Source organism: Aspergillus ochraceoroseus (assembly GCF_002846915.1).
Source record: "Aspergillus ochraceoroseus IBT 24754 chromosome Unknown P175scaffold_2, whole genome shotgun sequence".
Classification (NCBI taxonomy): Eukaryota; Fungi; Ascomycota; class Eurotiomycetes; order Eurotiales; family Aspergillaceae; genus Aspergillus; species Aspergillus ochraceoroseus.
In genome coordinates, this window is record NW_024468477.1 from 2,220,257 (window position 1) to 2,243,678 (window position 23,422).

A 23,422-nucleotide genomic window follows, 5' to 3' on the forward strand; every position below is an offset into this window, starting at 1 on the left:
GACACGTGCATACTCCTGTATGGGGCACTTAGCCTTGCATCTCTGGGACTATATATGTATATATCTATATATATCTATATATATCTATATTATATTATACTATTATATACAGAGTATATGCTTGATATCAATTTCTGCAAGGCTAGTCTAGTGGTCCACTAGTGATGTCGCATGATGATGGGCAATGAACATGCATGGACTATTCATAAGATGTCTTGATTACTCTGGACCTGGATGATTTCGAAGAGATCCTATGCAAGCGGTCCATGTAGATCATGCATATGTAACAGTGTACTATGCATTTTACTCGGGGTAGGTATTACCTAGGTACTTGGGTCTCCAAAGAGCTAAAAGGAAACAATGTTTCTATAAACTATCACTACGTACGTACGTACGTAGCTTGACTGGCCGTTGAATTTCGGAACTTAACTTGTCCATGAATATTTTAAAGCCTAATTACGTCGTGATTCTGGAAGCTCTTATGTATCTCGAGCCTATTCTTAACCCGACTGGTAATAATAACACAGCCCCATCATATGTTAACCTGATTAACGCGTAGTCCCAGCTGAAATGCAATCCAGGCGAATGTTATAGGTACCTAGCAACTACTAACCACGAGCCAGCAGGGCTCCTTCGCCTTTTCCTTAGCCCCGGACTTCGGAATAAACTCAGGCGCATCCCCGCGGAGCCTAGGGTGGAAAGGCTTGTCTTCCAAGCCACATATCTTAGCGTCTCTCCACATGTGCTCGGACGGAATATATTTATTGTCCGCATCGGAATAGGGCGGCTGGTACATCTGGAAAAAAAAGAAGAGGACAAAGTTTCATTAGCATTGAAGTCTCCTAGTCTTGCGAAGAGAGCGAACTTACCTGCTGGGGACCGGGAAATCGGTACTCATCCGAGAACAACCTGTTATGATAGCCTGGATATTCCGGTAGTCTTCTCGGTCTGGGATAATAGCCTCTGCCCATTGTGTACGGTGTCGGAAGGTAAAATGGATCCGGAGGAGGATACTCGTGCAGAAATTCATGGGGGAAAAATGGTGAAACGTCTCTGAATGGTGGACCAGGCGGTACATGAGGTCCAAAGGGCCTGGGAGCAGGTGCAGACCATCCCCAAGGGGAAAACAGAGGGAAAGGTGGCAGAGACTCTGGAATACCATCGGGGCGCCCGTGCCAGTTCCTGTCTGGCTGTGGAGGGAAAGGTGTATTATCACGCATCACATGGGTTTTTCTTCTTCCTGACATGTTAGGCAGGCCGAAGGATTCACCATTCTATGAACAGTTAGCTACTGTGGGTATTTATCGATGGGAGCTGACAGAAACCCCGGTTTAAAGTTGCAGTGAGTATGGACATAGGTAGCAGAGGGTGAACTTACCGAGTTTCTGTGGGATCTGTACCCTTTCGCCATTGTGTGGTGCAAAAGGTTGAAGACGTTAGGAAGGTTAGAATGAGTATGTTATAAGTGCTCGAAGCTTTGCAAAAGCAACAGGATAATAGATCGAAGGGTCAGGTCAAGATCATCTACTACTTGCAAAATCTCTATTTCAAGGATGCAGAAGCGTGCAATAAATATTGCAAACACCCTGTTGTTTGTTTCATATATTGAAAGACACCAGCATTCTTTGGGATTTGATGTAGAAAAGGAGGACCATATTATGCATTGAAGAAGGCCTTTCAGATAGAATGGCGCCTTCTGGCTTTGTGTTATTCCCTTTCACTTGATTGATATTTTCATAAGGTGTTATGCAGAAGGTGCTACCACTAACTACAAGGACTGTAATTACTCAGACATAGATGTATTAAATATTGGCTAATGTACATTCACTTTCTTTTTTTTCTCCTCCATTTTTATTTTTTCCATTTTTTTGTTTCTGATTTCCCCTATCCTGTTCTTTACCTCTCTTTCACCTTGGTCAGTGCTGAGCAAGATGGCCGAAACAGAGAGAACAAAGAGTCAACAATGAACGGATTGAACTCAAGACAAAAAGCTTCCAGGTTATCTTCCATAAGCATATCCCAGAATAGCTCACAATGATCTTCTATGCTCTTTCATCGCCCTTCCAGATGTTTGAAATTCGAAATCAAGCTAGCTTGTTCTGTCGGTCGAGATAGAAGAAGTAGTATGAAAGAAGTTCGAAAGCAATACCAGACTCCTCAGCAAAGCCTAATAGGGCTCCAAATAGAACCATACCGACTTGAATAATGTTTTCTCTGCTTTTTCTGATTCTCAAGTTGTTAATTTTTTTTGCAGTGTTTGTATTTTCTTCTATTTTTTTTTCCCTCCCCCTTTTTTTGTGGGGGTTTTTTTCTTCTTTTCGACTGTTTTTGATGATTTTTTTTCGGACCCAGTCTTTCCTCAAAGAGGGAGCACAAAGAGGCTGGGAGGTCAGAGGCTGGGTTGTCAATTTCAAAGAAAAAGAACAGTAATTATGAATCCAAGACTGAAAAAAAAAAGCCAACTCAAAGAATTATCAGTTGTGGCTGTTGACTTACGACACAGAAGAGTAGCTAGAAAGCTGGACATAATTTAGTGGACCATTCATACCAGACAAAGAAGGACAATTACCATTCTAGTCATAAAACTAGTCTTACTTCATTCCTCAAGCTGGGCCTGAATCTCGGAAAGACTAGTGTTGAGGGTATTTTCCACATCATTTCTCTCCATCCGCATCTCTTTGATCAGTGCCTCAGCATCCAAGACCGTTTTCTCTATGCTCCGGTAGTCTCCGAGCTGCTGTTGCAAGTTCAGGGCAAGCTGGGAGCAAACGTTAGCCCTAATGCAAAACGAAATTTGTAGAGTATGATTGGTGGACTCACTCTGAGGTATCTGTCTCTCTCAAATGGTATAGTCGCCTCTCCAACCTTCCGGCACAGCGTTTCCAAACAATTGCGGACTGCATCGAGATTTTTGGGAACCAAGTTGTTAGAGTTGGAGTCAGTTTGTATGGACTCTGCCTTGTTAGACAGAGGGCTAGGCTGGCCAACCGTCACAGGATGGGGTTCATTGGATATCTTGAGGGGTGACAGCATTAGCGGGTTACACTTAGGCCCACGGCTCAGACGTTGAGGACTCCCGGTTGAAGCCGTCCGCACATGGCCTCTGCGTGAATGAAAATCCGGGGTCGATGTTCTTCCCCTCAAACCATAGGCAGCTTTTCTACGCGTTGACTTGGTGGGACGGGCAAATGAGGGTGTGTTTTCATCAAGGGTCCTATGAGGAGGTGCAAGCAAACGAGGAAGAGCCGGGGTTGCAGGCGACTCATTTGCGGACTTAGGGTTACGCGGGCCCCTAGCCCAACCAACTCCGTTAGAGAGCCTAGTGTACCTGGGCCGCACCTTTGGAGTCTTCCCAACATCAGAATTAATCTCCTCAGCCTTTTTGGGATTTTGATCAGTGTGTAGGCTAAGATTTTCCTTTGCAGGCTCCGGGGTGTTCTCTTGGTTTTTACCGCGTCCCTTGTCTAGGGCATTCATCCGAGATTTAAAGATATTGCGAAAGCTGCCCAGAATATGATTGCTTTTGGATTCTGGAAGCCGAACTTTATCACTGTCCTGGACGTTCTGCTCTTCGCTGGCCCCACAGGGTACAATATCGTTGAATGTCACATTTCTCCTTAGACTTGAAGCAGTGGTCTTGTTTGGATCAGTTTCCGTTGCAACAGGCTGCGGCGCTTTTGCGTCGACGGAGAAGTTCGACAAAGTCTGGAGAGAAGAGGTCCGAGGTGGATGAGGAAGAATCTCCGCCACTTTCAGTACAGTCCTGGGCATCGGAGTCTCAAATCCTGAGAGTTCGATAGGCGAGTCGTTTGGCTGCGACGCGCTCTTTGCCGGGGTCACTGGACTCATTGCCTTGGATACTGGCTGGGTTATTGCAGTCTTCTGGTTAGAGCTAAATCTTTCTGGGATCTTGGGAACAGCAGGCTCATTTTCGGGGCGCAGACTCCCTGGACTTAACGACAAGAGGCTTCCAAGTCCGTCCCTTGTGATAGGCTTTCGAGAAATTGACATTTCACGACTTGGGTGTCTCTTTGGTATTATCATCTCAAGCGAAATCTGTGGGCGACAAAAGTTTCTAGCCACTGGTGTGCCCTCGTGACTACTGCCACCGCTGGTAGTTGACTCAGGTGTTTTTTTCAAAGCCGAACGAGTACCTTTTGCACTGCTCGTCTCTGTAGGGGTGGTTGGGATAATCTTGTCGAGGTATTTGACCTTCGCAGGATTTGATCTCTGAGTAACAACGTAATCTTGGCCATTATTTGCTGATCCCATGATGACATTTTCGGCTGAAGAAGCAATTCGAAGAGTTGGGCCTGAGCTCTTGTGGCCAGGGACTTTGAGGACACGAGTGCGAAATTCACCTGTAAACACCGTTGGTGGCTTCTCAGTCTCATCCTCGTTCCCAAAATCCCAGCTACTGTTGGATGACAATGGAGATGGAGGGGCTTGCTGAGATGTCTCGTCTGTCTCCTGACCTAACTCGGGCCCAGTGAGGTCAGACTGCTCAATTGATGGATGGGGGCGAGGCCCTCTAGGCTTATCAACCACACGTATTCCACTGGAAGAGGGCTCGGACTGCTTGTCGTTAGCGAGAGGACTCAACTGCTCTCCACCGAGTCTGTGGACAGCAACAGGAATGGAACTGCGCTGGTCCGCAGCACACCGAATCCCTTTCTGCGATGAAGAAGCTGTTCCCTGAGTGCTTTTTAAAGGGGGTCCTCTGGGAATGCGAGAGATTATGGAATCGTCTCTTTGCTTTTCTAGGGAATGTGATGCCGGAGTATTCGGCTCTTCAGAAATTTGAGCTGGACTAACTTTTTGTGGCTCTGCTTTAAAAACATTTAGCTAGAATACTTATGAAAATTGTGATGGCAAGGCTTACCTGGCTGGTCAGTGTGATGGAGAGAGTCGGACTTGGAAACGCCCTGAGAACCTGACGAGGAGCTAGCCATTTCACACTGGATTGTATGATCTGGAAGGTCTGTTTGGCACTCGTCAGCTTTTAAAAACTTTAGAGAGTCCTGTTACGAGAGAATCAAGATCTTTTCAAAAGTGCCCATATGTGCTTTGGATTGTCGAAACCCGTGGTAGGTGACGTGACAAACCTCCACACGTTTGGCATTACGTTTGAGATCTCTGTGCCTTGGAATATAGGGACCAGCCACTTACCTTTTTGAAGTTTGGAGCGATCTTCGCCATCATTGTCATCTGCAATTTGGTGTCCTGGCTCAAGGCTCTGCTCGGGTGATGATTCACCTGCTGGAGGCATGTTGCTGAGGGAATCGAAATTCCAAGGCGTGATTGTAGCTTCAGAAGAAGTAGAATACCCGTCTGATAAACTATCGTCTGTGAAGGTACAAAGAGGACAGGTAGTTTGAAAGATGTTGGGGGGAGGGAAGAATAAATGATTGCCAGCGTTTTGGCTAAAGGGAGGTGTGTCGGGGGGGAGGAAGTGTGCGGGCTCCTGCTCATACTCTTCTGTGAAAAGAGGGCTTGTGTTTCTATGCAAAAGGGCTAGCCACTCTCGGTAGGGCAATGAAGAGACACGAACCGTTTGGCATTCGTGGATATTCACTGAGACTGCGGTAGATATCCTCCTCGCTTCTCGCCCGGGCCCTATGTCGCCAGATGCAGAGCATCCTTCCACTTTTCGCCAAAGTATAGAGGCCATTCGACTGCCTTTTAAGATTTTCTTTCCAGGATATGTATGGTAAGTAACCTTATCATTTTGTGCATCCTTCTCCAATAGGTTTGATACAACTTACCCTTGAAACTGACAAAGCCCTCCGAGAATCAGGCCGCCGCAGCAGTACTGAAGCTCTTCGAATTTCCTGCAAAGTGTGCACGGCTTTGTGCTTCTCGTCAATCAGTATTTGCATCCATCTCAGACCTGTTCTTGGCCTTACATACCTCGGGTGCTCCAATTGTCCTCTGGACACTGAGATGCATTGATCTAAGACATCTACTCAGTCTCTTTATCAACCTCATTCTCATGACACACTTAACAGCATCCCTCCTCTGCTGTCTATATCCCACTTGGCAGTCTTTTACCATTTGCATCGTTCCTGGGTACGGTGACTGGCGCTTTGCCTCTGGTTTTGGAGGTTGCGGTTTGTTCTCAATACCTTCTATTGCTGCAAAGCTAGGAGATTGGAGATTATGCCGTGGTTGATAGCGAACCGGCCTTATTGCCCCAACTTGAGCAAGAGTTATAAATGGGGTGTCGCCACCAACTCCCACTATTCCCCGAGCTCTATGGACTGTCCTTATTTTATGGCTCTTCGATTCTTCAGGCAGTGATAATGGTGATCCAGCAAGCCTTGGGCATCCTGAGAATTCAGGCGTGCTACTTTTCGTTGGGCTTGATAAAGGTAGCCTGGAACCGGCTCTTGGATGAGACCGTTTGCTGTACAGCCCCTGTCGACTAAAGGTAGCTTTGAGCGGCTCTAGTACATTGCGTTGCAGCAAACTAGATGCTGAAGCCTTCTTCAAATCTCTGTGCCGTTTTTCATTCTTTTCAGTGCCGGGGCCACATTTCGGCCTCAATACTGATAAGAAATGGTTTCGTTTCAGTTCAAAGAGAGGCAACTCCTTCTCCATTTTCTTCATTCGTTTGATATCTCTTGGTTTGTCCACCTAGAGATATTTTCCAGGTACTGGAAATCAACTGGGCTTTCTGCTATTCTTTCACGTTGTCTATATGACTTGTGGATAGAATCGATTAGCATTGATGCTCAAGCAGGGGCTCAGAAGACAAAGCAACTGCATAGCAGCTTTGTCCTTCACTGTGGATAACCAAGTCCAACGAATACCACTTGGGGTTAAAATACCTGGTAGCAAGTCTTCTGCGGTACATGTATGAGATGCTGTGTCACAGTGCTAGTAGCTTAGACCACCATGTAGGACTTGCAGTAGAAAGAAAGTATATCAAGGAAGAGATAATCAGAGGATAGGAGGACATGCAAGAGATTATTTTTCAGTGTTTGACATGAAGAATTAGACAAAGACGTGTGTTCACTGTGCTCGTGATATGACAACTTAAGCGAAGCGATTCCCCTTTAGGAAATCAACATGGTGAAGAGAATCACGCCTTAGGCATTCTTTCCTGCTCATGTTCAACATATTACTTGTAGCTACGGCTTTAGAATAGCTAAGTAAATGGCTAGGGGCCTTCCTTGGTAAGCTTGCTCTGATAATACATACATACTTCCCAGCTTACACTGCCTGATGAACAGGTTAAGGCTAGATCATAATTTTTAGTATGTGACGAGGAAATTAGGTCTTGCTATTGAAGAAGCTCAACCCTCAGTATTTTGATGCTGTCCACGTTTCCTTTTTCCAACAGCTTGCACTGTTGAGCTCCCTCCTTCCCCTGGTCCGGCATCAGTCCACTCGCTGACCTCCCATTCTATAGTTGTCGATTGGTCATCACTAACCCCAACTCCACGTCTCGTTTTCATCAATCGGCCCAATTTACTGCCCTCGATCATCTCCTCAAACCATGGAATTCCGCCCGTTGTTCCTTCTCTATAAGTCCGAGTCAAGCCTGATTCAAGCCCAGCAGACGGAACAGCGACAGTCGACGACTGAGAAGATGAATTTGGCTCTGCTGTCGACTCTTCCGATTCATCCGATGTGGGGAGAAGCTCTAGATCCTCCAGCATCCGTTGATCATCACCGCGCAGACTGCCAATAGTTACAGACATATAGTCAGACTCTCCCTGAGGAATCTCACTCCAGTAAGTGAGTGGCGTTCCGCAAACCCCACAGAACACACGCTGCGTATGGGGTGCATTGTGGGGGGAGAAGATGCGACGGATGGTTCTGTGAGTTTCATCCGGAAAGTACGACTGGGTATGAGACTGGTACCAGGTCAAGGGAACCCGGAGCCATGCGGTGAGAGGGGTGCCGTAGAATCTCCCTACGAGTTGAATTGAAGGTGTATTAGTTATGGAATAGATCCGGTAGAGAAAGGGAATATGCATACGATTGTCCCGGCCGCTATCGAAGTAGATACGGGCGTGTTCGGTCACATCGTCAGGAATTCGAATCAGATATTGGTTGCGACCACAGTGACAGGATCCATGTAAAGGCTCATGTTGATCCATATTAAACAAGTGTGTTGTGGTTCAGCTCAACAATCCGGGGACAAGTAGCTAGAGCGGGATCTCGAAGTATGCGAGCGTGAGATCATAGGTGATAGGAGCCAATCGGGGGGGAGGGCGTGAATATATTGCCAAGCTGCCGAAGAGCAGAAACGAAGATCAGACTAAGGACAAGGATAAAAATTAATCACGATGGTTGAATGTCAAGCAATGTCAAGCAATCTCTCAGAGATCGATGACGTGAAGATGTCAAGGCCCGCATTCCCATCTTGACTTGACCTGCTTGATCCGGCGCAGCACTAGTACACCGTCTGGCCTGATGGAAACGGTTCGGATCCATTCTTTTTTTCTCCCTTTTTTTGGACCAAGAACTTTCCCAGGTTTAGTTAATTGCAGGCAGAGCTTATGACCTAATTAGGACTTTCATGCTTGGGACACGAGTCAACTTCTCCGCCCGCTAACGTTTTGACTTAATTTAAGGTTTGTGAAAGGCTGGGGATTTCCGTGACTCTGAATGTGGTTGTTGTTATTTCAGAATCAAGTGGTGATCTTTTGATTGCTCGATTTCTCATCCTTAGTCTAAGTCCTCCCTTTCTATTTCTACCTCTTGTGTTTCCCTTTTTTCTTCTTCTTCTTCTCTTCTTTTGATATTTATCTTCTATATCTATCTTCTCTAGTATATATGAGCCAGCTTCAGAGTCACATGATTCCACCCCCTCCTTGGTCCTCTTGAACATCCACATTCTCAATCCACCGCGTTGTCAAGAAGCGTCCAGGCAATATGCCATCCGCACAACCTCCTGCGTTGCTTGCATCCAACTTGTCGGAGCCTTCGTACTCCCCTACCGCAGCTAGTGCATCTACCAACGTAGATGATCGCCATGACCGGTCTTCATCAACTCCTACCGTCAACTCAGCACGTCAAGGAGGCGCTAGCGGGGAGAAGGAAAAGCCCCGCCTGACAGAACAAGAGAAGAAGAACAATCACATTGCGTCCGAGCAGAAGCGACGCGCAGCAATTCGCGAAGGGTTCGACAGGCTTACCGAGCTTGTTCCGGGCCTGGAAGGCCAGGGCCGCAGCGAAAGCATTGTGCTCAAAAAGACCGTGGACTTTATTCACCTGAAGATGCAAGAGCGCAAGGAGCTTATTGCAGAGATCGAACGCAGGGGCGGATGCATCAACGAAAATTTACGAACGTGAGGACCAAGGCAGCTGTGTTTCGGAATCTGCGTGCCGAGGCCCGTCGGAGCTGAAGTTTATTTTTCACGACTTGTTTGATATCCTTGCTTCATTCTTCTGTGTAAACCGGCGCTATGTATCTATTGTTGCTTGTGTGGATCTATACGCACACTATCAAGTGGCTTGGGTTCTTTGCATTTATATCTGGCGAGCGTTAGGTGTCCTCTTGGCAGTGCTCTTGGTCGACGATTTTGCTGGCAACTGCTCTTCAACATTTGCAGTCTCTTATTCTCCTTACACCATTTGGTCGATAGCTGGGGCGTCTGGGTGTATGGATATGACTGCATGTATCCTGGTGGAACGAATCCTTACCTACTATCAATTTATATTCCGCACAATGCTTACTTGACCTTTCCAGGGCTATGATGTTCTCCGCATAGCATAAGAGAATCTTACCCGCAGAAGGTACTTCTTTTGTGAGCTACCATACATATATATGTGATACATCAACTGAAACCTATTTTAAACTTTTGAACATGTTATATACCTAGTCAACAGAGTTTGCTGTAGCTGAGGTCGTCATCATCTATCGATCATGGAAGGGTGAACCCAGCACCACTGTACTCGTATATACCTCACCTTCAACCTAGCCATTGATGCACACCACCATGCACATCCTTACTGGGGATCACTTACCAATCCAGAACTGGATAAGTCGATAATCCGAACAAACTGCCGAGTCCCACCGCCCTTTTGATATCAATTGTACCCCCCAAACCAACACAACCCGAACTGTGAACCCTCTTTAAAAAAAAAAAAACCAAAGAGCCCCAAGCCAGAGAGACAGAAACAGAAACAGAAACAGAACAATGCCCGACATAAAGGTTCCTCCTCTCCCCGGCTCTCCAAGCGACCAACCCGAGCACCCTCCACCCCCAGCCTACGAAGACGCAACAGCAACCCCAGCAGCAGCCGCCGCCGCCGCCCCCATAACAAGCAAACGCACGCTGCCACCCCCGCCACCACTGACCCTGCCCGTGCTAAACGACCTCCGCAACAAACGAGTGATCCTAGCATCCGCATCGCCGCGGCGCCGCCAAATCATCTCGCACCTCAACCTGCCGCAGCTCGAAATCATCGCGTCCAACGCCGCGGAGGACCTGCCGAAAACCCTGGCGCCCATCGAATACGTGCTGGCCACGGCCACGAAGAAGGCGCAGGCCGTGTACGAGCAGGAGATCATGAACGCGGCCAGGGGGGAGCCGGCGCTGATTCTCGCGGCGGACACCATCGTCGTGGACACGCGGCCGGCGGCGGCCTCGGGGCTTGCGATTCTCGAGAAGCCGCGCTCGGAAGCCCACCATATCGCCATGTTGAAGGCCCTCCGCGACGCCCGCGAGCATAAAGTCTACACGGCTGTCGTGGCCATGGCGCCGCTCAGCAGTGCGCGGCAGCCGGGGTATGCGTTGGAGACCACGATCGAGGAGACGAATGTGAGGTTTGATGCCGGGGTCACGGATGATTTGATCTTGGCGTATGTGAGGACGCGCGAGGGTGCCGATAAGGCCGGTGGCTATGGGTTGCAGGGGTTGGGGTCGATTCTGGTGGAGGGCATCGACGGGAGTTATGATAATGTGATTGGGTTGCCGTTGAAGGCGACGTTGCAGTTGATTGAGCGGGTGATGGAGAAGGCGGATGACGAGAATGAGGATGAGGATGAGGATGATGATGATGATGATGTGGACGAGGATGAAGAGTAATGTTTTTTTTTTTTTTATTTGCTGGGACCTCGGATATTTGATACTTATAAACGCTGGTCGTTTTAACTAGATATTGGGAATGTTTATAGAGGCCCAAAAAGCAATTTAAGAGGAATCTTTTGAATCAAGTTACATAGATTTTTATGCCCAGAGAATCTGAGTTGCTACCGATAAAAAACACATATACAGAGGCAGACGCCCTAACATGACAATTCTGATATAATAGAAAGAAAAAAGAAAAAAAAAAAAAAGGAAAAGAGAAATGGGGATACTCCGTCTATGCCTTCCAGACCCGCTTAATAGCTTCTGTCACACCCACGTCGTTTGTCTCAAACTCGTACAGACCAACAGCGGTGGTAAGGGTAAAGGCACGCAGGACCCAGTTGAGGAACGTACGGGTCTTGGGGACACGGCGCTCGGGGAAGTAATCAATGATAGAGGCCCTGCAACAGTCAGCTATGGGTGGAGTGGTTTTCCGAGCCCGGGTCAACGTACTGGAATCCGACGTGAGAGTGGACGACAAGGAGCGAGCAGAGCACAGCATCCATAACGGGGTTGAGGGATCCAGCAGCGAAGGGAGCAATGGTGAGAGGGATCAGACCAACGGTCACCAGTCTATGGAGCGAGATTAGAGGAATTCCTTGTTGCCGCCATATGATCGGGCCATCCAACGCACCTCTCAAAAGTCCAGTGGTAGCTACCCTCGGAAGGGTGGGGGGTGGGGATGGGAGCAGCGTCGTTCACTAAACGAAGGAATCCAGTCAATATCGCTATCTCGAATGTCCATAAACCAATTTCGTAGTAGTATCCAGAATATATATATATTTTTTTGTTTGTTTCTTCTCTTCTTCTTCTTTTTCCTCCCCCCCCCCGGTAACAAGAATCTTTTCATTTGTCGTTCTTATCCATTCGCAATTCCAACAAGGGTAAAATATAGAGATATCACGTACTTGTTCCCTGGATGGTCTCTGTAGCGAATCTGTTAGCATGCATCTCCAAGGCTCTATCCCGGTCAATTCCGGTCAAAACGAGCCATCGCTACGGCCATGGCCAATCCTAGTCGTATAATTGGGATCGGAGCATCACTCACGAGGAAGAGGAGGCAGAATCTGCTTCCTGGCGGAGGCATGGAAAGCCACAACCTGGGAGATGCCCACGGCATTCCGGGTCGCCAAGGGCGTCCGGAGGGCAGAGAGGCAAGACTGGCGCATGAGAGAGGCCATTGTAACAGGTCTGATATGGAAAGAGAGAGGAAGGTGTCTATCTGCGAATCTGCGCACCACGAGACACAGCACACTCTTGGGAGCAGGGACAGAGTTGAGTTCGTCGTGAAGGTGAAGTTCCGCTGCATGGAACCTCGGGAGTCCGTTCGGGATGCGGTCATCACATTGTGGATTACGTGATTGGCTCGTCTCTCTCCGCCCAGCCGAATTTGGCCGGCCTTCCGGTAATTGCGTTTTAACACTTAATAGATGGGGGTTCACCTAGGGATGATTGTTATAATATGTAAGAGACCAGGGTGTTATAACTATCTCATATTCTTACTTTCATATCGCTGATTGTAGCTCCTCATTATATTCTACATACCTATCATCCAAATACAATTCCTTCATTTTAAAACTTCAAAACAGCCTTGCCCATGTTCTTGCCGTAGAAAATGCCCACCAAGCCTTCAGCTGCATTATCGATGCCCTCAGTCTCGTGCATGAGAACCTTGAAGGTACCGTCCTTGATCCACTTCTGCACATTCTGCTGATGTTCCTTGGAGTACTTGTCGCCCATTCCCGGGTCATTCACAATGAATCCGCGCATGTCGATACGCTTGATAACGACATTTTGAAGGTTCTTAATCGGGTAAGGTGCTGCGTTGTACTGCGAGATCAGACCGCACATCACAATACGGCCAAAGTTGTTCATAGCGTTCAATGCAGCCTCCAGGTGCTCCCCCCCGACATTCTCATAGTAGATGTCGATGCCCTCGGGAGCTAGGCGAGCCAGCGCATCCGCAGGCTTCTCGTTCTTGTAGTTAAAGCCACCGTCAAACCCCAGTTCGTTGATGATGAAGTCGAGCTTCTCGTCTGACCCCACACTACCGATGACCTTGAGGCCCTCGTGTTTAGCAAGCTGGCCCACAATCTGACCGACCGCACCGCTGGCGGCAGAGACAAAGATAGTTTCGCCCTTCTTGGGTTTGCCAATCTCATAGAGGGAAGAGTATGCGGTCAGACCAGGCATGCCCAGCGCGCCAAGGAAGACACGGATATCCTCAAGGCCCAGCGGGTTCTCGAGGGGGCGGATGCGAATTAATTCCTCGGGACCCAAAGCAATATACTCCTGGATCGGCAGACGTCCAATCACCACGTCGCCTTCCTGGTAGGAGTCATTATTGGAGCGGACCACCTTGGCAAGGGAGGCGCTTTCAATGGCCTTGTTGAGGTCAAAGGCTGGAGAATAGGACTTGGTCTCTGCAGAACGCATGCGGCCGCGCATGTAAGGGTCGAAGCTGGTGTAGAGCGACTGAAGGAAGACTCCGTCCACGGGGGCGGGGGTGTTGGCGTCATATGCAACAGGTTCAATGACGAGATCCTGTCCGGGGATAGGGTATCCCTGAGGGACCTTCTTAAAGATGAGAGCCTTGTTGACAGGCATGATGAATTTTGAGAGAGAGAATTGAGGAGCTTATGCGTTAAGAAAAAAAAAAAAGAAAAGAAAAAAAAAGAAAACCGATGATATCACGACAACCTCAGCGATGGTACCGTCGATGGTGGAATCCCTAGAATTTTATATACCCAACCCTACGAGATATGCCTCGGCACCCGAATTTCTTCACAGCAGATTATAAAGCAAGCAATGATAAATTTACGTATCGAAGCTAAAGAAGTTTTCTCGAGAGAGCCACACGGATCCTCTTCAGGTGTCGCAAGAGGAACCCAGTGCACCGTAATACCGGACGAAACGACATAAACCACCCAAAAATGAAAAAAAAAAAATGAAAAAATGAAAAACAAATTCAAGACATGTTGGGCAACGGGATAATACGTTCTGGGTAGGATGACCGAGGGCCCGGAGATGTTGCTGGAAGGAGGGTTATTGACGACTAAATAATCAATTGATCCCTTCTTCTAGTGGTGGAAGCGGGTCTGGTTGAGGAAATCTTCAGATACTTGACCTTATTCCCTTTGTAGGTAGTGGATAAACCAAATAAGCATCAGGTAAATCTTCTGGAAGTCTGATCTATATATCATATCATATAATATATTATAGTAGTATATAGGATAGGATAGGATAGGATAGGATAGGATAGGATAGGATAGGATAGGATAGATACAACCTCAAACTTGAGCCTCTCAACTACATCGTCCACTTCCACTCTGAATGATTGCATTTCTACAGATCAATCAAGTATCAAGTATCAAATACAAATATCAAATATCTTAAAAGCAAATCATTGGAATCTCATTGAAATCATACAAGAAACAAGAGAATCTGCTCCAAAGTACCCTCTCTCTCTCTCTCTCCGCCTTTCAATCCGACTTTTCTGCCGCTTCTTTTGTGTTTTCCAGCAGATTATTTTTTTTTCTCTGCTCTCCATCGCCATCACTCATCCCCCTTTCCCTTTTTTCCCTTTCTTTCCATCTATTTTCAAAAAAGTTTTCTCTCCTCTCTCTTTTACTGATCCTTCCCCCCTCCCTTTTTTTTCAACTTTCCAAGCTACCCACCATGTTGGGTGCTTTTCGTCGCTACGGCGTCACCCATGCGCTGCGAGCTTCCACTCGAACCCTTTCCGCCCGGTCAACTCCGCAACGCTTCCAATGGGCTTCTTCAGTTTCTACTTCTTCTTCTTCTTCTTCTTCTTATGTAGCCAAGTCACTTTATCATCCCTCTGCTGCCCGATTCTTCTCGTCTACAGAGGCAGCCGTGCAGAATGATACCCTCGAGCAAGGACAGGAACAGAAAAATGAACCTCTCGTCAAGTTTCAGGACCTCGCAGCCAAGGGACTCGTTGATCCGGCAGTCATCAATTCTATTACCCAAAAGATGCGCATTGAAACTATGACCGATGTTCAGTCTTTGACCATCCCAGCTAGTTTAACCGGCGTCGATGTGTGAGTTGTCCCCTCTTATCCCCCCGTCACCACAAGTAAAGACCTAGAGTCCTGATTTGAGAACCCTCTAGTTTGGCCCAAGCGAAGACTGGAACCGGTAAAACCCTCGCCTTTCTTGTGCCCGTGATCCAACGGATATTAAGCGATCCAACCGTGGAAAAGTCCGCCTATAACCACCATTTCCAGAAGGGTAACAGACGCTTTCGTGGCCAATATAACAATGGAATCAGTGCAGCGGATATCAGAGCCATCATTATTTCGCCAACAAGAGAACTAGCAGAGCAAATCGCAGCAGAAGCTAGACGGGTCTGTGCCAACACCGGGTTGGTTGTGCAGACTGCGGTGGGAGGCACTCAGAGGCGAAGTGGGCTGCAGCAGATCCAAAATGAGGGTTGTCATATCCTTGTCGGTACACCCGGCAGATTAAAGGATCTTCTATCAGACCAATACAACGGAATTGAAGCGCCAAAGCTTTCCTGCCTGGTTCTGGACGAGGCAGACCGCTTACTGGATGATGGCTTTGCCCCCGATCTCATGGAAATCCAGGATCTGCTTCCAAAGAGAACTCAAGTTGACCGTCAGGTACTTATGTTCTCGGCAACGTTGCCTAGGGAGGTTATGGGGATGGTCCGGAGCACCATGAAGCCTAATTTCCAGTTTCTCAAGACTGTTCGTGACGACGAAACTCCTACCCACCTTTCGGTCCCCCAGAAGGCTGTTTTCCTCCGGGGCTATGAGCATGCTTTCCCTGCCCTTCTGGAGTTGGTCAAGAATTTGATCCAGAATGCCCCGGCAGATCGCCCGTTCAAGGCTATCGTGTACATCAATGCTAATAAGTTGACAAACCTCATCTACGAGGCGTTTGATCGCCTGCTTAGCGATCCCGAAAACCCACTCAGCGCACACCCCTTCCCCAATGTTTACCTCGGGGAAATCCACTCGCGTCTGACCCAGAAGCAGAGAACTCAAGTCACCCAATGGTTCCGAAGATGCAAGTCAGGAATTCTTTTCTCGTCGGATGTGACCGCCCGAGGTATGGACTTCCCGGCCGTTACCCACGTCATCCAACTCGGTACTCCCCAGGATCGGGAGAAGTACATCCATCGACTGGGCCGAACGGCACGCGCAAACCAAACCGGTGAAGGCTGGATCATCCTTCACGAGGCAGAAACCCGCACATTCCGCCAATTTACGCACAAGATCCCCATCGAGAAAGATGACACATCTCTCACGGTCCCGTCCATGGACCTTGCCGCCCCAGACAGCGAGCTTCCCAAGGAAGCTCTTACGCACATTAAACAAATGCAAGCTGCCATGAAAGGAATCCCCTCCAACACCCGGGCCGAAGCTTGGCAATCCCACATGAGCACGTTGGTCCGAGCAATCCCCCACAAAGGTGAAATAGTTCGGATCATGACCGACGCTGCCACCCACGGATACTATTTGAATAAGATCCCCGCTCTATCCAACCACATGGGCCAAGCCCTGAGCTCCTTTTCTAACAACCGTTCCTCCCGCTCCAATCGCCGAACCTCCTCCTACAAATCTAACGATCGAGCCTATCGTCCTCGGGAGCAACGCGGTAGAAGATTCGGTGGCCAGGACTCGCGCCGACGCAACGACTACGAAGAATACTAGAACCTCTTGTCTCTCAATTTTTACACACCAATACCTGTGCTGTTTCTCTTGATACCCCCCCCCCTTTTCCATCAGGAATAAAACATTGTGAAAATATACGGAAAAAAGGAAACTTCAATTTGCATTTGGGCGGCGTCATGGGGCATCCATCCTCCACAATCAAATCACCACTCTTCTCTTGTTTCCAGATATTCACGATCACATGTGATTTTGCCGCTTTCGATGCGCATTTTTTTTTTTTCGTGATGTTATCTGCTCTGGCTCTCTTTTGAATATGAACCCGGAATGTAAGATATGTATCGATTTATAGGAAATATTGTATCATAGATCTTCTTTGCTTTCTTCTCCTCTGTATTTGAATGAATTGCTTTAATTTGGGTATTTTTTTTTTTCTTGAGTAGGAGATAGGTACTCTATAGTTATAGCTAGCTACTTATCTACTACGTTGAATGAAGTACCCTAGTAACCCTCCCGTAATTATTTTCTCTCTCTGCTTCCTGCATGTACATACATACATACATACATACATACATAGATACATACATACATGTAGAAATGACACCATCAAGCATCATAAATAGAATACAAACCCTTACTCACTCCTTCCTTCCTTCCTTCCTTCATTCATCCATTTCAATTTATGAATCAATCAATCAATCAATCAATCAATCAATCAATCAATCAATCAATCAATCAATCAATCAATCAGGTGATATGAGATTTATTCTATTTATCCATCGCCTATCTAAATATCATTAATATAAACAAACAAAACATACATACATACATACATACATAGATACATACATGGTTTAGACGCACAACCACAACAAAAAGAAGAAGAAGACGAAGAAAAGTCAAGTCAGGAGAACACACAATCGATATAAAATAGGGGTTCTCGTGGAGATGTAAGTAGGATAATAGATGGATAACTGTTTTCTGTTCTTTTGTTTTTTTTTTTTTTTTTCTGTGTTTCTTTTTCGGGGAATGGACTGGTATGGCACGACATAATGTACGTACACTCTATTCGTCTTTGAGGGGAAAAGAGAGTAAGAGAGTAAGAGAGTAAGAGAGTAAGAGAGTGAGGAGGAGGAGGAGGAGGAGGAGGACGGAAAGCGAAAGAGAACAGAAGAAGAGATAAGAAGGTAGGTAGGTAGGTAGGTAGGTATATATGTATGTATGTAGAGTGATAGGTTTTATCTTCTTTCTATCTTATTCTACTCACGGCAGATCATATCGTCCCGGGCAGGACCGGTTCCGATCCATTTCACAGGGACACCGCCGAGTTCGCGCTCGATGTATTCAACGTATTTGCGCGCGTTCTCGGGGAGATCCTCGTACTTCCGGATACCCATGGTCTTGCTCTTCCAGCCGGGAAGAGAGATGTACTCGACCTGGAGTTTCTCAAGCATGTCAGAGCTGGCAGGCATGGTGTTCTCCAGACGGGTGCCGTCAGGGAGGGTGTAAGCAACAGCGACCTTGATCTCGTCGAAGTCGTCGAGGACATCGAGCTTGGTGAGGTTCAGAGCCGTGTAATGGTTGACAGCCTGGGAGTAGCGGCAGAGGACGAGATCGAGCCAACCGCAGCGGCGTCTACGGCCAGTGGTAACGCCGAATTCCTTGCCGACGCCCTGCAGCTTGTCGCCGAATTCGTTGAGCTGCTCGCTGGGGAAGGGGCCGGAGCCGACGCGAGTGGTGTAGGCTTTTACGACACCGATAATGGAGCTGATGCTGGTGGGGTTGAGGGAGAGCGCTTGGACGGCGCCCCCGAGGCCCGTGGAGGAGGAGGTCACGAAGGGGTAAGTACCGTGGTCCAGATCGAGCATCAGAGCGTTGGCACCCTCGACGAGAGTGCTGGGGGCATCCTTGTGTTTTTGGAAGAAGGCCAGTTGGTCAACGATGTAGGGAACGAGGGTTTTGCGGTATTCCTAGAGGATCTCGTTAAGAACCGTCCAATATCTCTCTCTCCTACCAGCGAATAAACTATAAACCAAAAAAAAAAAAAGTGAGTCTTCGTACCTTGAAACGGCTAATCTCTTCCTCAACATCATAGTTCAGCTCGCCAAAGCGCGCCACGTAACCAGCATGGAGAGTACGTAGCTTGCGCTCAAACAATTCCTCCTGCAGAATCTCGCCGACACGCACGCCTCGCCTCGACGCCTTGTCGCTATAGCAAGGCCCAATACCCTTACCAGTGGTGCCGACTTTGCGGCCACCGAGTCCAGCCTCTTCCAAGCCGTCCACCACAGAGTGCAGATCAAAACACACATGGGCCCGGTCCGAGATGAAAATGCGACTGCCAGCGCCCTTCAAGCCTTTTGCCTCCAGGGCAGCCAATTCCTTGAAGAAGCTGGGGACGTGCACGACGGTTCCGGCGCCAATGAGGTTGACACAGGCCGGGGAGACGAGACCGGAGGGAAGGATGTGGAAGTCGTATGTCACGGATCCATGGACAATGGTATGGCCCGCATCTATAAGAAAGGGTGGAAAAAAGGTCAGAGACCGGATTCCTTCTCTCTCTCTCTCTCTCTCTCTCTCTCTCTCTCTCTCCCAATTGCAAGTGAGACGGGAATAACTTACTGTGGCCGCCAGCGGCACGGCAGCAGAGTGTCGCCTGTTGCGAGAGCATATCGGTAATCTTTCCCTTTCCTGACAATTCGACACAAGATTAGTATAGCGATTCAGCTCAGCCCAGCCGTACTGGACCCCAAGAGGATATAAGATAGATAGATAGATAGATAGATAGATTATTACCTTCATCACCCCACTGACTCCCAAGAACAATAGTAACACCCATGATGGAAAGATTTTCCCTTCCTTCCTCGATCCGATAAAAAAAAATCACTCACTCACTCAACTCACTCACTCAATTGGCGAAGAAAGCAATTGACCAACCAGCAAGAAGTGGCGAGAATAGGAATGAATTAATTTTGCACTCAAGGTCCCAATAGGTACCTAGGAGTGACTGGAGCAGCGGCGACAAATTCGCGACCGTCAAAGATCCAAAAGCCAAAGAAACGAACGGAGAGGAGGGGGGGAAATCCAGCAAGATGCCGGCGACGATATAACTAATTAATTTCTTGCTGGCCCGTGACTCAACCACCACCCCCCCTTCTTACCGTACAATACCGGTATGAGTTTGGAGTTGCGTGTGGACTGGCTTCGGGACCCGTTTTATTACGTAAGAGTCTGGTTCCGGTCGTTCCCCCTCCAAACAGCGGGGTTACCCGGCCAGATCGGGTAGGTGGCGGCCTCAGGCGTCACGGGGGCCGCCGCTATCGGGGTGACGGATCTGGATGGATTAGGGCTTGGGGTTAGGGCTCTGTATAGGGCTACATCAGTCACGAATCATCTCAACGGTAAGTAATAAGTAATAGGTAGTTACTAGTTTCGTCCGGAATGATGTCCTGAGATTAATTAGTTCTAGCTTTCAGAGAGTTCTATGCTGACATATATGAGCTGTGATAGGATCAAGAAAAACCTCCGCCTGCCCTTCCATATTGAAAACATTCCGAGTTACCCATGCGCCGTCCCATATGCAAAGCGAATGCCACCCGCTTCTTCCTTACTAGAAGACTTTGCCTCCATTAAAGATCCACAATCGCATCTTGTTATGCTTCTCCATGCATTCTGCGTGTCTCTCACGCGCGACCTCCCAATGCTTATGCACCCTATCATCTTCCCTCTGCCAGCGCATGTAGGCATTGAAGCCCTTTTTAGTAGTGCTTGTAGGAATTTCATCATCACTCTCATCCCCCGAATCTCCTCCCTGGTTGTCATCCTCGAGGTCCGCTGAACCTCCGACGGCCCCGAGCCAGTTTTGCGCCATCTCGGTGTCATAACTCGCCTGGCGCGCAGCGAAATGACTGATTAAACGGCGCTCGAAAGTATTCCATTCCCGCAGATAGATATTCATTTCTGCCAGGTAGCGATTCCAGATGGCGCGGGGTACCCCTAATTGCTGGGATCCCGCACTGATGGGAACCAACTGCGGAGGTTCCGGTCGCTTTGGTGGATTCGGGCAAACCAGCTCGCGCGGACGAACGTCGTTCGTTGTGGTTTTTGGGGCCTTGGCACGCGACTCGAACGGTAATGTCGAGGAGATATCTTGTAGGTCGTCAAGCCCACCATTATTGGTGGACGTGAGTGGGAATACGCCACTCAGGATTTTTAGGTTGAGCAAATTGTTTGGGCCCTCCCTTTTACCTGCTTTCGAAGTTGGTTGGGATTTGGGAGTTGACGCTCTTCTCCCAGGACTATTCGCAGTCTTCTCGGGGTCTGCTGGTACCGGGCCGGTTTTGGATGGAAGCTCGTCATCAAGGTCCATAGCTTCGCCGTCCACGTCCGTGGCAGGAGTCTCAGATGACGAATGGCCATTGCGTCCTTCCACGGTTGTCGCGGCCTCCTCAGCTTCTGTTGTCACAGTAGCTGGCTGTGGATTCGGTCTCCGGGCTGTCGGCCTGGTTGGCTTTCGAGGACTCCGAGTCCGCTGGGTATTTGCCGTAGGGTATTGTCGTTGAGGGTTACCTCCCTCGTTAGGTAGAGCTTCAGACAAGTCCCTGAATTTAAAAGCCGCCTCCCAGTTGCTGTGCAAAAAGCTTGACTCAACAAAAGGCTTTTGCTGTTGAGAAGCTGATTCTGATCGAGCAGAGTCGTTCATAGAACTGGCTCCGGCGGAATGTCCAGACCGGTGTGGGCTGGTTCTTGTCGAGGTTCGTCCACGGTCACTAGAACCTGGTGTCTCGGTAAAGTGATTAAACGAATCCCGATGGTTGGAAGACTTTCGCAAGTCATCATGACTGTTGCTTTTGAACCCTCCATTCCGGGAGAAGGATCTAGATCCAGACCCATGAGCGCTACACAAGTTAGTCTTATGTCACAAGATTTTAAGAAGGGCGACGGCTTAACGTACGAATCAAAGAAGCCCCAGTTCTTAGAAAACACAGAGGTATCAGATGCGTTTCGCGCCGAACTACCAGAATCGGAGTCTTGTGCTATATATAAATAATCCCAATGATCAGTCGAGAAACCGCCTTCTATTATGGAAATCCCATAGGAGAATCATGAGACACTTACGGGTTCCCGTGTTCCAACCATTCGAGGTATAAGCGTTGGAGAATTTTGGCTGAGCCCGAAGTCTACTCTTCGGGACCGCCTTTGGCTTGAACGAAACCTCGTCCTCATCAAGATCACTTGAGCTAGTTGAATCATAATTGCGACCCCTGTCTGTCTTCAGGTTCGGGCTGGCGCTGCGATGCCGTTCTTTTTCTTGGGGAGTCGGACTCGGAGGGTTTGTACGTGGGCGCTGCTTAGGGCTTTTGGGTGATGCACGTGTGCTATTAGATCGTCCCAGCATCGAACTATCGAACATGGTCTTTTCGCCTCTGGTGGTAGCGTACTTATGGCTGGGTCTCTCATAGTCCGGGACCCCTGTGTTTTCTGGGTGCTGGAAGCCTGCAGCCGGCTTTCTTGCTGTCGGTGAAGGAGAGGGGGCGAATCCACGTTCGAAGCGGGGGGCGGTTCGGTACGAGCTTGTTTTTGCGGCCATGGGTTCATCACCACCTGCGGCGGCCCGTGGAGCGAAGCCTTGCTTTTTCTTTGCCGATTGGGCGTGTGCCGACTCTGCGCTAGTAGGTCTACCGCCAGTGTGGACATACTCGTACGCGGACTTGGGCCTCGTGGCCGAGCCGTTGGTTGTGGCATTTGGCCTGGGTCCAGCGCCAGGTTGTCCCGAGCGTCCAGTACGGGGATCGAAGGAGGACCATCCCCCGGGCATAGTATTGCCTTTCATCTCCTGGAACCCCCGATAGGCATCTGCACGGGTCTGTGTCTCGTCTCGCATCTTCTCCCACGGCTGCTTGGGCGCCGCTCGGGCATAGCTAGCGAAACGCTGGGCGCCGGTAGACGGGCCATGATGAAACGACTTAGGACGCTCGGAGAACGATGGTCTTGCACTTTGTTTCGAAGTAGAAAACCCGGTGGGGCCGTCTTTTCGAGCAGAACTGGGTTTGGGATGACCGTAGTAGCCGTTTCGGAGCCGATCCGTATCATACTTTAGGCGTTGTTGAGGATCACTGAGAATCTCATGGGCAGCCTGAATTGCTTGAAATTTCGCGTTAAACTCCAGCTCTTTGCCTGGATTTCGATCCGGGTGGTATTTGAGAGCTAACCCAAAGTCAGCTACCATTCCTCGCTCTACCCTTCATATCCAGCAGCACGCGACACGCCTCACCTAGTTTTCGAAACTGCTTCTTGATATCCTCCGAATCCGCACCGGGCCCAAGACCTAGGTCCGCATAATAGTCTCGCCGCACATCTGCCTTGACCATCTTGAAGAGAGTAGCTTATCCAGGGAGGATCTGTAGACTGAGGTGAAAGAGTGAATGCACATGACCTAATGTGACTAACTGACGGCTCGAGATTAACTACCGGACTAAAGAACGATCAGGATCGTAAACGGGGTGAATTCGCGCTACTATTATCCTGCCTTTTTTTTTTTTTTTTTTTTTTTCTTGATTCAAATTAGTCGTTGAACAGAAGCGAAACCTGGCAACAAGGGAATAATAGACCGGCCCTACCTTTCTCATAAATATCTTTCTTTCTTTTTTTTTTTTTTTTTTCCCTTTCACACTG

The 23,422-nt window shown here is 48.5% G+C and overlaps 9 protein-coding genes across 9 annotated transcripts; 3 read left to right on the forward strand and 6 right to left on the reverse strand.

Moving 5' to 3' along the window:
- Positions 1 to 2,596: 2,596 nt before the first annotated feature.
- Positions 2,597 to 4,734, reverse strand: P175DRAFT_0430958 (uncharacterized protein; the record flags this gene model as incomplete). Its single annotated transcript, XM_040893451.1, has 2 exons — positions 2,597 to 2,758; positions 2,821 to 4,734. Coding segments are annotated over 2 exons (2,076 nt in total), but the record flags the coding sequence as incomplete, so codon positions are not given.
- Positions 4,735 to 7,298: 2,564 nt separating this feature from the next.
- Positions 7,299 to 8,108, reverse strand: P175DRAFT_0529984 (uncharacterized protein; the record flags this gene model as incomplete). The annotated part of the gene is made up of 2 exons (XM_040899742.1): positions 7,299 to 7,921; positions 7,988 to 8,108. 2 exons carry the CDS (start codon positions 8,106 to 8,108, stop codon positions 7,299 to 7,301), a joined length of 744 nt encoding a protein of 247 aa, XP_040754290.1.
- A 757-nt stretch (positions 8,109 to 8,865) lies between these two features.
- On the forward strand, positions 8,866 to 9,306 carry P175DRAFT_0432508 (uncharacterized protein; the record flags this gene model as incomplete). Its single annotated transcript, XM_040893543.1, has 1 exon — positions 8,866 to 9,306. A coding segment is annotated over one exon (441 nt), but the record flags the coding sequence as incomplete, so codon positions are not given.
- Positions 9,307 to 10,214: 908 nt separating this feature from the next.
- On the forward strand, positions 10,215 to 10,991 carry P175DRAFT_0420743 (nucleotide diphosphatase; the record flags this gene model as incomplete). The annotated part of the gene is made up of 1 exon (XM_040893101.1): positions 10,215 to 10,991. A coding segment is annotated over one exon (777 nt), but the record flags the coding sequence as incomplete, so codon positions are not given.
- Positions 10,992 to 11,322: 331 nt separating this feature from the next.
- Positions 11,323 to 12,268, reverse strand: P175DRAFT_0432332 (CybS family protein; the record flags this gene model as incomplete). The annotated part of the gene is made up of 5 exons (XM_040893534.1): positions 11,323 to 11,488; positions 11,541 to 11,660; positions 11,722 to 11,788; positions 11,996 to 12,013; positions 12,136 to 12,268. The coding sequence occupies 5 exons, from the start codon at positions 12,266 to 12,268 to the stop codon at positions 11,323 to 11,325; spliced, it is 504 nt and encodes a 167-aa protein (XP_040754293.1).
- Positions 12,269 to 12,578: 310 nt separating this feature from the next.
- P175DRAFT_0499445 (MDR family NADP-dependent oxidoreductase) lies at positions 12,579 to 13,778 on the reverse strand. The gene has a single exon (XM_040896739.1). It carries the CDS (start codon positions 13,692 to 13,694, stop codon positions 12,660 to 12,662), a length of 1,035 nt encoding a protein of 344 aa, XP_040754294.1. The 5' UTR covers positions 13,695 to 13,778; the 3' UTR covers positions 12,579 to 12,659.
- Positions 13,779 to 14,644: 866 nt separating this feature from the next.
- P175DRAFT_0474534 (uncharacterized protein) lies at positions 14,645 to 17,150 on the forward strand. The gene is made up of 2 exons (XM_040895209.1): positions 14,645 to 15,151; positions 15,223 to 17,150. Exons 1-2 carry the CDS (start codon positions 14,766 to 14,768, stop codon positions 16,787 to 16,789), a joined length of 1,953 nt encoding a protein of 650 aa, XP_040754295.1. The 5' UTR covers positions 14,645 to 14,765; the 3' UTR covers positions 16,790 to 17,150.
- An 856-nt stretch (positions 17,151 to 18,006) lies between these two features.
- On the reverse strand, positions 18,007 to 19,586 carry adB (adenylosuccinate synthase ADE12; the record flags this gene model as incomplete). The annotated part of the gene is made up of 4 exons (XM_040893627.1): positions 18,007 to 18,717; positions 18,809 to 19,260; positions 19,370 to 19,438; positions 19,544 to 19,586. 4 exons carry the CDS (start codon positions 19,584 to 19,586, stop codon positions 18,007 to 18,009), a joined length of 1,275 nt encoding a protein of 424 aa, XP_040754296.1.
- Positions 19,587 to 20,357: 771 nt separating this feature from the next.
- Positions 20,358 to 23,118, reverse strand: P175DRAFT_0507676 (DnaJ domain protein; the record flags this gene model as incomplete). Its single annotated transcript, XM_040898287.1, has 4 exons — positions 20,358 to 21,645; positions 21,702 to 21,783; positions 21,866 to 22,954; positions 23,022 to 23,118. The coding sequence occupies 4 exons, from the start codon at positions 23,116 to 23,118 to the stop codon at positions 20,358 to 20,360; spliced, it is 2,556 nt and encodes an 851-aa protein (XP_040754297.1).
- Between the last annotated feature and the right edge of the window lie 304 nt (positions 23,119 to 23,422).